The 16244-nt window shown below is 45.7% G+C and overlaps 1 protein-coding gene across 10 annotated transcripts in view; it reads right to left on the reverse strand.

Moving 5' to 3' along the window:
* The window catches only part of MYO10 (myosin X), a 274170-nt gene that overhangs the window by 32555 nt on the left and 225371 nt on the right, over nucleotides 1-16244 (reverse strand). For 9 of the 10 annotated variants that reach the window (XM_065546109.1, XM_073993164.1, XM_015451227.4 and 6 more), the window contains 7 exons: nucleotides 12893-13017; nucleotides 12680-12794; nucleotides 6373-6479; nucleotides 4702-4935; nucleotides 4318-4363; nucleotides 2433-3308; nucleotides 361-484 (listed from right to left, as the gene is read on the reverse strand). In XM_065546109.1, the coding sequence (XP_065402181.1) occupies nucleotides 361-484; nucleotides 2433-3308; nucleotides 4318-4363; nucleotides 4702-4935; nucleotides 6373-6479; nucleotides 12680-12794; nucleotides 12893-13017 (1627 nt within the window). Of the gene's footprint in view, nucleotides 1-360; nucleotides 485-2432; nucleotides 3309-4317; nucleotides 4364-4701; nucleotides 4936-6372; nucleotides 6480-12679; nucleotides 12795-12892; nucleotides 13018-15156; nucleotides 15269-16244 lie in introns of those variants that run through there. The other variant, XM_073993167.1, reaches the window with a different exon arrangement.

The raw sequence follows: 16244 nt of genomic DNA on the forward strand, positions 1-16244 counted from the left end.
GAACAAAGAGCTAAGAAAGGAAAAAGAGACGGGGAGAGACAGAGGGGAGAAGGACTGATAATGGAGGCAGTGGTTGCAAATGCTTTGTGCTGCCACTCTGCACCAAACCAGGGGAGTCACGACTGTGTTCACGCAGGTAGGACCACACCACCCACGTCACACCAACATGACAAGGCGTCCCTGCATTCATCTAGGTGGCCCAACACCAATGTAAGGGTAGGTAGAATGACTTTCCCAGTCCCCATCCATCAGCCCAGATACAATAACACCTCCGTTATTTACCATCCCCATCCATCAGCCCGGATAAAATAGCACCTCGCTCTCCCGCTAACCCAGACTCCATGGCAGCTGCAGTCATACCTTTCATGTACAGAAAGCTGTGGAAATATGGCAGAGTGACACAGCTGTACACAGAGTCACGCCGGTACGACAGCTCATCGTCTGTATCAAACCTGGAGTCAAAGTCCTCTTCACTGTCTTCAAACTGGACCGAGAGAGAGAGAAGCCAGTGGTGAGGGAAAAGGCCACAAAGCAAGCCACTAAAACACCCAGCATGGATCATCATTGAAAAAAATAAAAAAATACAGCTACTCGAGAGGCAGGAGAATCACTCGAAACCAGGAGGCAGTGACTGCAGTGAGCCGAGATCGCGCCACTGCACTCCAGCCTGGGCGACAGAGCGAGACTCCGTCTCAAAAAAAAGAAGAAAAAAGAATGAAGAAAAAATAACTGACAAGCAATACGCCTGATTTACGGTAGCACACAAATAATTCAGAATTAAAAATATCAACTTTTAAGGTCAAATGGTCAGTTGAATTGATACGTGAAAGACAAGATATACTTGAATCCAAAGGCTATCTGCCCTAAAATTAACAATGCTTTTTAAGGCTATGATTTGAATCAAACCATGCAAAAGTTAACGCCCTTTGAATCACTATGTTAAATACATTTTCTTTTTTTCTTTTTTTTTTTTTGAGACGGAGTCTCGCTCTGTCGCCCAGGTTGGAGTGCAGTGGCCGGATCTCAGCTCACTACAAGCTCCACCTCCCAGGTTTACGCCATTCTCCTGCCTCAGCCTCCTGAGTAGCTGGGACTACAGGCGCCCGCCACCTCGCCCGGCTAGTTTTTTATATTTTTAGTAGAGACGGGGTTTCACCGTGTTAGCCAGGATGGTCTCGATCTCCTGACCTCGTGATCTGCCCGTCTCGGCCTCCCAAAGTGCTGGGATTACAGGCTTGAGCCACCGCGCCCGGCCTATGTTAAATACATTTTCAAATCTTTGAAAGTCAAGAGAACATTCAATGCATGACCAAAGCGACAAAATAAAAGTAAACTACAGATAAATGCAGAAACTGGAAAGAGTACATTTAAGCCCTGCAGCTTCTTCCTTTACACCCACTATAAGAAGTAACACCGTGTGGTTTGGATTGTGAAGTTACTGGAAGGAAAGTTTGCCAGTTCATCCCCGGCAAGTCTTGTTCCAGTTTAGGTTGTGTCTGATTTCCTAACTCAGCATGGCAAAGCTAAAAAAGTTCCATTCAAATTGTAAAAAAAGGGAAGGAAGAAATAAAATAAAATAAACAGAAGTTCCATTTAAAAAGACAGTTTCCGACCGGGCATGGTGCCTCACGCCTGTAATCCCAGCACTTTGGGGGTCCGAGGCAGGTGGATCACCTGAGGTCAGGAGTTCAAGATCAGCCTGGCCAACATGGTAAAAGCCCATCTCTACTAAAAATACAAACATTAGCTGGGTGTGCTGGCGGGCACCTGTAATCCCAGCTACTCAGGAGACTGAGACAGGAGAATAGCTTGAACCCAGGAAGGGGGGATTGCAGTGAGCCGAGATTGTGCCAATGCACTCCAGCCTGGGCAACAGAGCAAGACTCCACCTCAAAAACAACAACAATACCACCACCACAAATAAATAAATAAATAGCCAGTTTTCCCAGGTCTTGGGCCCACAGTTCAGCTCTGGGGCTTTGTGCGAAACCTGAAACAGGCACATCACAATTCCACTTACAAATGCAGTTGCTTTATGGAATAAGAAAAAGGTTTAAGATGATCTCTAAGAACACGACTCTGCAGTCTTCGCACAGATATCCTATGGGTATCTTCATTCAACTTGAGGATGCCACAGGGGTGGGTGTGACCGGCCACCCATTTCATTTTTTATTTTTATTTTTTATTATACTTTAAGTTCTAGGGTCCATGTGCACAACGTGCAGGTTTGTTACCTATCTATACATGTGCCATGTTGGTGTGCTGCACTCATTAACTCGTCATTTACATTAGGTATATCTCCTAATGCTATCCCTCCCCACTCCCCTCTCCCCACAATAGGACCCGTTGTGTGATGCTCCCCTTCCTGTGTCCAAGTGATCCCATTGTTCCCGGCCACCCATTTCACTGGAACATGCCAGGTAGGTACTCACTGAGGACTGTGCCCCCTCAGAGCTGAACCGGTAGGCACCCGAGCTGTTGTAGGTCCCCATAGAGCAGCGGTAGTCGGGGGACCACTGGCTGCCGTAGGAGTTGGAGAAGGTCACGCTGCTGCCGGAAGTGATGGCACCATCCTCATAGTCATCCTGGTCGTAGTCGTAGTCGCCGTCTGGGGAGGGGAGGTCCCCGGCATTCTGGGGCATGCAGTAGGTGGACTCGCCGCTGGAGGAGTTGTGCAGGCTCCCGGAGTCCTGCACTGACGGGGTGAGCAGCACTGTGCTGTCCGCGCTGGGGCTGGTGGGCACCACCGTGTCGTTCATGTAGGGGTCCTCCTCCGAAGAGTCGTCGCTGGTCCGGATGCCACTCGTTCGCTGGTCTGAGTGGCCGTGCTCGCTGGGGTTGGGGGAGTCCTTGAAGGCGTCGTCGTCGGCTTCGAAGCCCTCGTCGACCTCCTCCTCTGGGTAGGGCTGGCTGAAGTTGAAGTTGGGCTTCTCCTCGCATGCGCTCTCGGCCAGCTCGCTGGAAAATTCGCTTCCCACAGACAAGGACCGCTCGATATTCCGGACACACTCGTCGATCTCGTCGAAATTGAGGGACTCGAGGAACTCCTGGGCCGCCCTGCACGCTTCCTCCTCCAGCCTGCGGAGCTCCTGGTCCCGCCGCTGCTGCAGCTTCTGCAGGGAGGCCTCGGTCAGCGACAGCTCCTGCTGCTCCTTCATGCGCTGCAGGTCCTCGATTTCTTTCTCCAGACGGAGGATCTCTTCCACCTGCTTGTTTTCCTTCTGTTTCTCCAGTTCACGGGTCAGTTCAGCTTCCTTCTGGCTCTTCTGCAAGGCTTCGAGTTCTTGCTGCTTCCTCGTTTCTTCTTCCTGAGCAGAAGTAGAAGGGAGATTTCAGAAGGCTTCCGTACAAAAGTCCAAGCATAGCTCCCGCTTTGCAACCAGGATGAAATGTGGTCATTACGAGTTGGACTGTGTCCCCATAAAGTCTATAGGTTGAAGTCCTAACCCTCAATACTGCAGAATGTGACTGCATTTGGAGATACGGCTTTTAAAGAGGTGACTAAGTTAAAATGAGGTCACTAGGGTGGGCCCTAATCCAAGCTGACTGGTGTCCTTTTGGGAACAGGAGACTGGGTCACACAGAGCAAAAAGGCTGCGTGAAGACACACTGGAACGGCCACCTGCAAGCCAAGGGGAGGGGCCTCAGAAGAAATCAAACCTAAGGATACCTTGATCTTGCAGTTCCGGCCTCCAGAGCTGGGAGAAAATCAGTTTCCACTGTTTAATCCACGGGTCTGTGGTCTTTGGTCACGGTAGGCCTAGCAAACTAACACGCTGGTTATACTGATTTAGAGAAATTATACTCTTGTGGCCGGGCGCGGTGGCTCACGCCTGTAATCCCAGCACTTTGGGAGGCCGAGGCGGGCGGATCACAAGGTCAGGAGATCGAGACCACGGTGAAACCCCGTCTCTACTAAAAATACAAAAAATTAGCCGGGCGCGGTTGTGGGCGCCTGTAGTCCCAGCTACTCGGGAGGCTGAGGCAGGAGAATGGCGTAAACCCGGGAGGCGGAGCTTGCAGTGAACCGAGATTGCGCCACTGCACTCCAGCCTGGGCTGGGCGACAGAGCGAGACTCCGTCTCAAAAAAAAAAAAAAAAAAAAAGAAATTATACTCTTGTGATGCACACTAAAACCTCAGCCATTCACTACGCTTTACCCAACTGTAACGGGTCAGAAACTGCATCATAAACACATCCTCTTAAATTGGCCTTCCTATTATCTTTCTACTTTAATTCGGTTTTGAATCCTAGAGTCCAAGCGTTAGAAGTGGGAAGTAGAAACACGAGAGGCTAAGTCGTCACTGCACTCATTACCTGCTGGGCGCGGAGCTCGGCTTCTCTTCGCTGTCTCTCTCTTTCTCTAAAAATAGTAAAGAAAAAGTGAAAATCAACAACAATAACCCTAGAACCACTTTTCAGAGAGATCTACCTTTTTAAAACAGCTTTGCCAAAGACAGAAAGCTTGAAAGACAGAGCCCCTTCCTCTGGCCATGGACTTATTCTGCGTATGACTAAAAATATTCACAGAACTGGGTCTTTCGTGCTGCCAAGGAATTTTATATTCTAGCCACCAAGAGTTACTGTTACAAATTGTAGGTTCTGGGGCATCTGCTGGGATTTCTGGCTGCACAGACAGATACCGAGCATAGCACTCAAAATGTATCCTTTTGTTTCATCCCAGCAAGAAAGGTACTGTACCTTTCCTCTTCCTCCCGTTTCTTCTTTTCTTCCTCTTCCTGTTTCTTCTTTTCTTCTTGCTCCCTTTTCTCTGCCAGCAATTGTCTGTAAACTCGACGAGCAATCTGACCTCTGAGTTGCTTCTGGAAAACTATGGCTGCCTTTTTCAGGTGCAAAAATCTCCTCCTCAGAAGGAATGCTCTGTAATTCTTCTGTATTATCACCACACAATACAGGACCTTTCTGTATTGTTTTCTGAAAATGAAAGAAAACAAGGGAATCAGCATTGAAGTAATGAGGCTTTGCGCTATTCAAATGAGCTCACATCAAGGCTGCAAGACAAAAGAGGACCCAGTTTCAGAATGATAGTCTCATTATGGAAACTGGAGAGAACAAGGAGGCCCCTTTGGTCAAAACAAAACAGAAGAAAAACAAAGAAATACTAACAAACAAAACTAAAGTAAGAAGCCTATCACTATCTTGGCTAAATAAACACATAACCAACCCCTCATGTTGACTTTAAGTAGTTTTGGCAGAAAGTTGGGTAAATAGGTTCCCAAAGAGATCTGATATATTCTCCTGTTCATATAAAAAAAAAATCATCATAGCAGGACAGCTTTGTACTTCAGAAAATGTAACATGTAGCATTTCACAGGCACAATGGATGGGACTAAAATGCACATGAAGAGAAGTTGCCTCAGGCCAGGTGCAGTGGCTCACGCCTGTAATCCCAGCACTTTGGGAGGCTGAGGCGGGCGGACAGATCACGAAGGTCAAGAGATTGAGATCATCCTGGTCAACATCGTGAAACCCCATCCCTACTAAAAATACAAAACTTAGCCGGGCGTGGTGGCGGGCACCTGTAGTCCCAGCTACTTGGGAGGCTGAGGCAGGAGAATTACTTGAACGTGGGAGGCAGAGGTTGCAGTGGGCAGCGATCGTGCCATTGTATTCCAGCCTGGAGACAGAGCCAGACTCTGTCTCAAAAAAAAAAAAACAACAACAAAAGAAGTCACCTCATTCCTCAAACAGCTGGAGGATGAGTCTCTATAGCCAAAATAGTAACACCAAGATGAACAGCCAAGCTGCTGTGGCTTCAAGACGTGATGCAGAGGAAGTAGGTAAACAAATTAAGTATCAGTAGAAGGCTGGGCACGGTGGCTCACACCTGTAATCCCAGCACGTTGTCAGCCGGGAGGATCCCATGAGCCCAGGAGTTTGAGAGTTTGAGACCCTCCTGGGCAACATGGAGCGACCCATCTCTAAAAAAAAAATTTTTTTTTTTTAATTAGCCAGTCATGGTGGTTTGTGCCTATAGTCCCAACTACTTGGGAGTCTGAGATGGGAGAACTGCTTGAGCCCAGGAGGTCAAGGCTGCAATGAGTCATGATCGTGCCACTGCACTCTAGCCTCAGAGACAGAGTGAGACCCTGTCTCAGACAAATAAATAGATCTCAGTAGAGTTCCCTGATGTCACTGTTCTTTCTACCTGAGATGTCAAAAAGTGCAGAGCTCCCTTTCCTACTTGCTGCCCAGGTCAGGCTAGCTAGGTTTCGGGAGTGGCTGCTTAGGAGGCCTGACCTGAGGCTCCCCTCAATTCGAAAACCTCAGGCCACTCCACTGCAACACACTGGGAAGGAAGGACCCCCTCATGGAGCTTACTGCCTTCTCCCCTCAGCGTGGGGTTCTTACCGTGCCAAGAAGCCCAAGACATGGGCCCGAATCACCATGGCCGCATGGCTCACTTCCTCCTCCCTCCGTTTCTCCAGTTTCTGTTCCAAGGATTCTCGAAGAAAGACCTGCTCAGGAGGGAGTCACATGTCAGAAGCAAAGAACGTGGCCAGCAGAAGGAAGGCATTTCTGAGTCTGAGATATCTTCTGGGGTTAAGGCTTTTTTCTCTAAGTTTGCTCCACCACATGGCCATGCTTTCTAGAATAGTGGTTTTTAAAGATTCCCCCTGTCAGGGGCTAAAACACTTGCAAAATCCAATAAAGATATATCACATGGAAAAACAAAAATGCTGCATAAAAACACAAGTCCCTTTTATGGTTATTGTTACTAGATTCAACAGGCATAAAAGGACTACCAAACTGCTATCTAAGCTTCTAAACACTTAACACATCATGGGCCGGGACAAATAGTTCATGGACCAGCATCGGTCACCACATTGAGTCCATGTAATATGATTCAGAGATACAGAAAGCAGAGGAAGGAAAAGAGGAAGGGAGGGAAGCCAGGAAATTTCTAAAACGTTATTTTGCTTTCATGTGGAAATCCTCTCTTTATGCCTGCTATGTGATTACAATCAGAGTATCTTGGCTTCAAAAACTTAAATGCACTCAAAATATTGACGTTAAGAACATAATTCTGAAAACTGAGTTTAAAATGAAAACTGAATTATTTCAGCTACATCTCAGTTCGGCTATCACAAGCACAGCAGACCCGGGACTAAATAAATTGGAGCTGTTTGCTTGCCTATTTCTGAGAATGGACACTTTCATCCTCTGCTTATCAAACACGTGTGTCAGGTAATTGGCACTTTGTATCAGAATTCCTAGTTTTTGAGAAGATATGAAAATATCAGGACCTTCTCTTGATAAAGTAGCTTTTAATTTTGCCATTTCAGATGTAATACATGCATAAGAAATTTTGAATGACTCCCTAAAACAACCAGTATCAAACATTTTCATGTTTTTTTGTTAACAGTCCACACAGATGCATTTTGGTGTCTCCCCAATTTTTTACTTTATACTTCCATGAGTCATTCTGGCCTAAACTGGTGCATCATGTTCTCCCAATGGCACATTTTTCCAGGTTCTCTGCTCTGTGTCCTCCATGACATTTGGGCACGAAAGCAAATAAAGAGTCCTAGCACCTTGTGACTCACAGCCGTACCTATTCCTGCTCTGGGTAAAACTCCATCACACATCATTCTCCTAGGAAAGCTCTTCATACAATCCTCTCCTTATAATACAATTAATATATTCTGTTGGCTGGGCGCAGTGGCTGACCCCAGTAATCCCAGCACTTCGGGAGGCCGAGGCAGGTGGTTCACCTGAGGTCAGGAGTTGGAGACCAGCCTGGTCAATATGGGGAAATTCTGCCTTTACTAAAAATACAAAAAATCAGCCAGGCATGGTGGCAGGTCCCTGTAATCCCAACGACTTGGGAGGCTGAGGCAGAAGAATAGCTTGAACCTGGGGGGCGGAGGTTGCAGTGAGCCAAGACTGTGCCACTGCACTCCAGCCTGAGCAACAGAGTGAGACTCTGTCTCAAAAAAAGCAACATATATACATATATACTCACACACATATACACACACACTCATACATATATATACACATATATACTCACATATACATATACATACTCATGTATATGAGAGTATATATATATATATCTTCTGTTGGTGCAGAAGCTACAATTGTAAAGTTTGTTGGATGTGATCTTCGTTAAAGATGTTCAGAAATACAGAATTCCCTGTACATATCAAAACCATGTAGCAAAAGCAGTTTTCATCAAGACTGGACTTTAAGGAAGTATTTCAACTTCTCTTTGAGATTTTTGTTTGGTATTACATAACTTACTCTAATGATTTTGCCCTTAGGAGCACTTAAAAGGAAAAGTAATAGCCAAACCTTGGGGAAGGGGGTGGTGGTGACAAAAGACAAAAGTGTCAGTTCTCATGAGCCACACAGCGATGACACGAACAAGTGGAAAACTTTATGAAGGAACAAAGGTCTTCTCCACCATTGGAAGTCAAAAGAAATGTCTTGGTTAGAATCAGAATCAGACAAGCACTTGCTTTAGTTTTCAGTCCATTAAAAAGACAGCTCTCAAAATAAATATATAAGATTTTTTAAAAAGACAGCTTTCTTCCCCTGCCTATTAAATTATTCTTCCGCATCTTTATTTACATTCTCCTTCACCAACCTAAAGGGCAAACAAATGGAGAAAATGCTTTTAGGGACCTGTCAGTTTCATTAAGAACATGAACCCTGAATTTAGACAATGACAGAGGGAAAGTGATAGGTTTGGCTGTGTCCCCACTCAAATCTCATCTTGAATTGTAGCTCCCATAATTCCCAGGTGTCATGGGAGGGACCTGGTGGGAGGTAATTGGATCATGGGGGGTGGGTCTTTCCCATGCTGTCCTCATGATAGTAAGTCTCACGAGATCTGATGGTTTTAAAAAGGGGAGTTGCGCTGCACACACTCTCTTGCCTGCTGCCATGTAGGATGTGCCTTTACTCTTCCTTCATCTTCGGCCATGATCATGAGGCCTCACCAGCCATGTGGAACTGTGAGTCCATCAAACCTCTTTTTTAAATAAATTACCCAGTCTCAGTTACGTCTTTATTAGCAGTGTGAGAACAGACTAATACAGAAAGTGTTTATGTGAGCCCTTGTGTCACCTTGCCACGTTCCCAGGACTCAGCCAAGACCAAATTGGCACAACCTACTGACTGGGAATGTGGCATCAAAGCAGGCACCAAAGCAGCTGAGCAAAGGGCAGTGCCCACTCAGGCGCTGCTTGGCTGAACTTGACTCAATAACCAACAGCAACCCTTTCACGTGGCTCTTTTTCACCTTTATCTTCTCAGGTAGCTTAAGATCCTGTGGGTTATTCCAGTACAGTGTCTTTATAAAAACACCTCCCGCAGGCTTCACTGACATAGAACTGAAGAAGAAAAGTCTGACACTGAAGTCCAGAGGGTCAGAAAAATAAAAGTCTTGAGTCTTAAGGAATCCTTGAGGCAGTGGGAAAAACCAAAACCAGGAAGGAGAGGGACCAACTGCTCACCTCAGGCACCGTAAACGCAGCTGTTCAGCAGGGAAATAAACTGCAATCTCCTCCCCACGGGCTGTGCCATGGAGCATCCGACAGGCCGCCTCGATTCCTAGTAATGCTTCCCCAGTCCTCTAGGTAAGAATGCTTGCCTTACAAGAACAAACATGTTTTAGATAAGCCAGCCAGTTCAGACGTGGGGCCACGTCTAATTCGCTGCCTTCGACACTGGCCACACTCGCCTGTTGTGTATGGCAGACATTCCTTTACCAGAAGACCAGAAGTTCATTAGAGGTTTGAGGCTTTAAATACAAAGACCTTCTGACAGCAAGACACCAAAACACCTGCTCTCCAACACGTAAATCAAACACTGGTCAAGATCAAAGCTATCAAGAGGGCACAATTCAAATCCTTTGATGTTTACATTTACTTCCTAACGGATCTATGGAAAAATACACTTCCATCCAACTTCTACTCCCCACTTTTCACCGATTAAAACTGAACTCCTCTTTAAAAACTTCTTCTTGAATACTTCCTTGATCATTTCAATCCATAGGGATCTCTCTCCTGAAGAAGCTGTTTTCTTGCTCCTTTAAAAAGACTGTACTGCATGATTTAATTCATCCACTGTGTGAATATCTTATCTTCCAAAATAGCAAACTGAGGACAACGCCCATGTTTCTGTGTCCCCTATGCTACACTACGTCCAAAGCCTGCCTTGGGCCTGATTTCCATAATGAAGTGAAGTTGAATTAGTACTTGGAGCCCAGAAGAGATTGTTAATGGCCAGGGTGAGTTTTAATGGTCTCTAATGTCACTCCACTGTAGAAGGCAGTGAGGTGACTCCTTTATAGAGAATGCAATTTTTTTTTTTGTTTTTGAGACAAGGTCTCACTCTGTGGCCCAGGCTGCAGTGCAGTGGCATGATCAGGGCTCACTGCAGTCTTGACCTCCTGGGTTCTAGCAATCTTTGCACCCTAGCCACGCGAGTGGCTGGGACTACAGGCACATGCCACCACGCCTGGCTAATTTTTCTGAATTTTAGTAGAGAAAAGGTCTCGCTATGTTTTCCAGGCTGGTCTCAAGACTCCTGGGCTCAAGCGATCCTTCTGCCTCAGCCTCCCAAAGTGCTGGAGTTACAAGCGTGAGCCACTGTGCCTGGCCTGCAATTTCTTTTGATTAAACAAAATCAGAGCAGATTATATTACACTGCCAAGAGATCCACTTGAGCCATTTTCTTCAGAAAGTTTTCCTAAGTAAATAAATGTATGACATCCTGTGTCATCTCTTACAGTTTTTCAGCACTTCTAGACACTGATTAAGCTCAGCACTGTGTAAAATGAACAATCGGCTCTACGTGCTCTACTGGGTGATCGCACAGAAGCCAACAGCAAGACAGCAGGACAGCATATGAAGTCTACATCAGGGCTAAGAAGAGGATGACCTGGGACAACAGAGGAGGGGGCTTACCCCAGCTGTAGGGTACACTGAGGAATGTCCAAAAAGGAGTCCTTTCAAAGTCTACATCCAAGCTAAGACCTAAAGATAAGTTGGCTACAGAAGGCGTGGAGAGCAAGATTCCAGGCAGACAGACCTATCACCTGTGGGGGGCACACCCTCCCAGTGGGTGACACCCCTCTTTAATCTTCCTGAGTGAGAGTGCAATCTGGGACTTGCTTCTAGCCATAGACTGCAGCAAAGGTGATGGGATGTCACTTCCGTGAGAACATTACATCATACAGCACTCCGTCCTAAGCTGGAGCATGGGGCTATCCTGCTGGCCTGAAAGAAGTGAGCTGCCATGTCGTGAGGGGGCCATGTGGCAAGGAATTTTGGGGGCTTCTAGGAGCTGTGAGTGGTTCCCAGTCAGTGACTAGAAAGAAAACAGGGACTTCAGTCCTACAAAAACACAGGAAAATGAATTTTGCCAATGACCAAGTGAGCCTGGAAGACGCCCTGAGGTCCAGAAAGGAACAAAGCCACAAGATACAGGGACTGCAGGCCTGGGGGACCCTGATCAGAGAACCCAGCTCAGACCCTTAGATACTATGAGATGATCAATGTGTGTTGTTAAAGCCACGAAGTTTGCAGTAATGTATTGCAGAGCAATAGCTAGCTCATGTGATTATCTCTGCATGCCATCTCTACCCTATTTTGTATTTATATCTTAAATCCCCCACCAGTAAAACATTCCCCTAGAGCAGGGAGGTAGGTCCATCATGACTTTTCCTTGCTGAATGGCCAGGAGGTGATGCCTAAGTACTTGTCATCAATCTCACATTGGTCAAACCGCAAGACATACGTCTCTCTCTCCCCGCTTTCTCCCTCTTTCCTTTCCTCTTTTTATAAAGCAAACGAACTCCTAAATTAAAAATAGCATACTACGAGTGGAAGCTTTAAAATATTTCTGACATTGTACTGCTGTGTGTAAGGGCAGAAGGATTGGGAATGAGGATTCGTTCTTCGAGGACACACGTGTCCTCAGCTGCCTGCATTTCTGTGTCGAGTCACATTGCTGTCTCTCCCATGTGACAAGTCACTGGAGGTGGGTGGGGAATGAGAGTGGAAGCCCAACGAGGTTCTTGGCAGTTCCCTGATCCAGAAAGAAGTCATACAACAAATTTTATGACTAATTTTTTATGTTCAGGCCAGACCGCCCACTACTCTGCTCCTATCTGGAAAAGGGGATTAAGGAGCCTCTGCCCCAACAGCATCTTCAAAAGCAGATTTTCCTTTTCGCTTTCTGGACTGAGTTTTTGACAACTGAAAGGATTTCAGACAGGTTACTGATTTTTTGCTCCGTCACTGCTCTGGTTGCAGGGATAAAAGCCAATATTTGAATTACAGAAAGTTAGAAGGGTCTGGGGTATCGTTTCTTAGACACTGGGGGCTGCCTCATACTTCCAAAGCACTGCTACTTGTCTGCCAACATTTGTTGACTGCCTGAACAAATATACACACACACCAACAATTAGGATGAGACGTTTCAATGCGTTCTCTAAGGAAACAGAATCCCTGACAAGTCAAGGACTTCAAATAAAATAGTAACTGTTCGGGAGACAAAATGTTACGGTAGGCATGACAACAGGAGTATCCTCCTAATGTGAAAGAACAATTGTGTAGCAGTGTCACAGAACCCTAAATCCCGTGAGCATCGCCCCGAGATCTGTCGGGGATTCGGTGGGAGTTACTCTTTTCCCGCATCGTACCTTCGTCTTCCCCAGCTGCCACTCGCTGTTGGAGGCATCGTAGAGCTGCAGCAGGCTCGTGCACTTCCCTCGGACGTCCTCAGGCAGAGCCAGATTCCTCATCAGCACTTTATACCTGCAACGGAAAGACACACAGGGTCACCTTCTGCGATGGTTCCCTGTTTTCTCCAATCCCTTTGAAAAGAAAGAGAATCCAATCCAGCTCCCTCTTGCCTTTTGTAAAAGTCCTGAAAGGGTCTTCGGACCGCATACCCAGCTTTGCGGATTCTCACAGTCTCCAGCATCCCCGAGTACCGCAGCTGGTTCAGCACAACTGCCTGGTCAAACTGGTCTGGCATCTAAACCATGCAAAAAAAGATGGGATACCATTAGAAAAAATGGAATTAGATAAGGCAGACTTAATAAAGCTACCTCCATCATTGGTTTACCCCTGCTTCAAAACACATATAAGAGTCTTGAACCTACACAGAAATACAGACTAGCACAGGAACCCCAGTGGAACCAACACCTCGCTTTAACAACCATCAACCTCTGCCAATCCTGCCCCATCCACAAGCTACTTCCTCCCTCCCCTTATGTTTAAGAAAATCCCGGCCGGACACGGTGGCTCATGCCTGTAATCCCAGCACTCTGGGAGGCTGAGGTGGGCAAATCATGAGGTCAGGAGTTCGAGACCAGCCTGGCCAGTATGGTGAAACCCTGTCTCTACTAAAAATACAAAAATTAGCCAGGCGTGGTGGCACACGCCCGTAGTCCCAGCTACCGGGAGGCTGGGGCAGAAGAATCACTTGAACCCAGGAGGCAGAGGTTGCAGTGAGCTGAGATGGTGCCACTGCACTCCAGCCTGGCGACAGAGTTGTCTCAAAGAAAAAAAAAAAAGAAAAGAAAAAAAGAAAAAAAAAAAAGAAAAGAAAATCCCAAGCTTCACATCATCTCATTTGCAAAGATTCTACTATATGTCATGTGTTAATATAACACTATTATCATATCTTTAAAGATATCAGTAATTCCTTTATATTAATATCCATGTTCACATTTCTGGCTGTATCACAAATATCATAAAGGTACCACCACTTTAAAATCTATTTTTTCCCCAAAGAATCTAAAGTGTCATACAAATGTCACTTCATTTTACTTTTTAAATTTGAATTCAAAGGCATTTTTTACCTAAGAACACAGTGACTCGGTGAGGGGCGGATACCCACACTGCGGCAGGTGGGGTGGGGGTGGGGGTGGGGGTGGAGAAGGGAGACGACCATGCTAGCCAGTGGAGAAGACACAGGAGTGAAAAAAGAGTTTGACTTTGCTCAAATTCTAGTCAAATACTTATTCACTGAGATCTCCATACTCTGATCACTAAATAAGTAAGCCCGAGAACATACAAATTAAAGACAGAGGAAATCAGACCAAGACTTAATGTTCTGAAATGTGTTCTTTTATTTGCTCAGCTGCCAAACAAACTGGCACTGGGGCCAGGACAATAGGTTTTCAGGGGAAAACAAAAAAGTGGGCCATTTAGGAACTCATGGGGACAGTGGTTTGGTTTTTTAGTCCACCCACCCACATTCCCTTTAATTAAGCTGCATGTTGTTATCCCACACAACTGTGAATACAATGACAAAAAAATAGTGCTATAGGACCTAACTGGTAAAAAACACAAGAATGCAAAGTGGCTTAACAAGAATGCAAAGTGGCTTAATTTGTGACCTTTAACAATGCAGTCATTAACACAAAATTAGACATAAAGCCATATTATTCCACAAGCTTTCAAAATTGGCAAAAAAAAAAAATAAATGTAAAGAATGCTTTGCAACTGTCCCTCACAGCTTTTGATGGAATAGCTGCCATCAGCCCTAGTGGGCTGACTTCTCTCACATTTAATTTCTTCTACAAACACTGTGGTCAAATTGTCTTTACTTAGCAGTATTCCAACCAAGTGCAGCCAGCAAATTAGGGCAAACGTCCAAAGAACTGTGGTTCTCTGTTTTTAGTCTTGATTAAATTATCCATAGAAAAGTAAGAAAAGCATAAAAATATGAAAACAAAATTACCCTTGGTGACTCTTACGCCATCTCTCTGGATTTAAAAATGCGGGCTCGGGGGTGGCTGACTGTTCTGAAGGCATTTGGTTACAACGCTTCTGTGAGATTTATTTGGGAATATAATCTAACCAGCACCAAAGACTAGTACAGAGCAAATATAAAAGGAACATCGAATCAAGTATCAGACTTACTCAACTTTGTTAAATTTATACTACCAGAGAAGCCTTCTAAATTTAATATTTAATCACTTGAGGCTCAAAAGACTTTCATCCAAAATATCTCTATCTCAGGCTTTCACTGTTCCCGACCCCCTCTTTTCTCCCAGTCTCTACTGAACAAAGTCCGTACAATTCCCCAGTCCGGCACTCGAGTTATTAAAACTGAAGATATTACACCAAAAGGGCCTCCCCATCCAAAAAGTTCACCCACACTCACCATCTTCCTGCCTCTCCGAGGGGCATTGCACCTTCAGTTTGGCTCTTGGACCAAAATTCGTATGGAAAACAACGGCCACACTGACCTTTCCCCACAGCTAAAGACACGGAACAATAATGAACACCATTCCTGCGCTTTAAAAAGTGCCCAGTCGCCATGACAACCCCTTCCATTCTCGGGCTAATTAGTGTGGTGTGGTTGTAGGATTTGACACAGCCCGGGGAGGGGAGGGAGGGAGCCAGGAGCTGTTGCGAGTTCCAGGCTCCCATTGAGAGTGACTCTGCCCCTTCCCAGTAACTTAACCAGGGGAGGGGCATCTATAGGCTGATTGTCGCCCTAGGCAACCCACCCTGCCATCACGAGGCGGGTAGACCTGGATTTCCACTGGTGGTTCTCTTTTCAGCTGCAATTTCCTTTTCTGGTGAATTCAATGTTCGAAGACGACACAGCTGGAGGCTGGACAAGGCACAACTTAAAGGCATTTCGCCTTTCAAAACTTCGCTATTACGCTGTCTCCACTGGTAACTAGTTTTCCAGAACCTGGGCTCACTCCCAGAAAGACTGCCTGCAGTGTACCAACAGGGAAGTCTTGATGGCAACAAATAGGTTGGAGTTTGGAAGAAACAGCCTCTAACCCAGGGCAATTACAGTCACCTGATCCGTTTACTGAATATTTACTGAACACCTACTATGTGCAAGGTTTTGTAATTCATGATCGGGGAAGATTTTTTTTTTAAAAAGGTGGAAGCCGTGTTTTGTTTCTAAGGACCCTGCAATTTAGGAGGGTGGACAGGTACATCAGTACTTATGTAGCGGAAAGCCTAACATCAGACTATAAAGATTAAAATTAAGTTCCTTGAGAATATAGGAGAGAGAAAAATACTGAGGGGGCATGGGAAGTGCACAGATTTGAACTAGAGCTTGGAATCTTAAAATGCTGGAGGGAAGGGGCATTCTCCGCAGGAAAAAAAAAAAAAAAAAATAGGAAGAAAAGCCAAGAGGAACCTGGCAGGTTCAGTCAACAGGATGGGATGGAACAGAGGGAGGCGGGAAGGACCTGGGTGGAAGATGGATGCATGGTTCTTGTA

Source organism: Macaca fascicularis, chromosome 6 (genome assembly GCF_037993035.2).
Source record: "Macaca fascicularis isolate 582-1 chromosome 6, T2T-MFA8v1.1".
NCBI classification, from domain to species: Eukaryota; Metazoa; Chordata; class Mammalia; order Primates; family Cercopithecidae; genus Macaca; species Macaca fascicularis.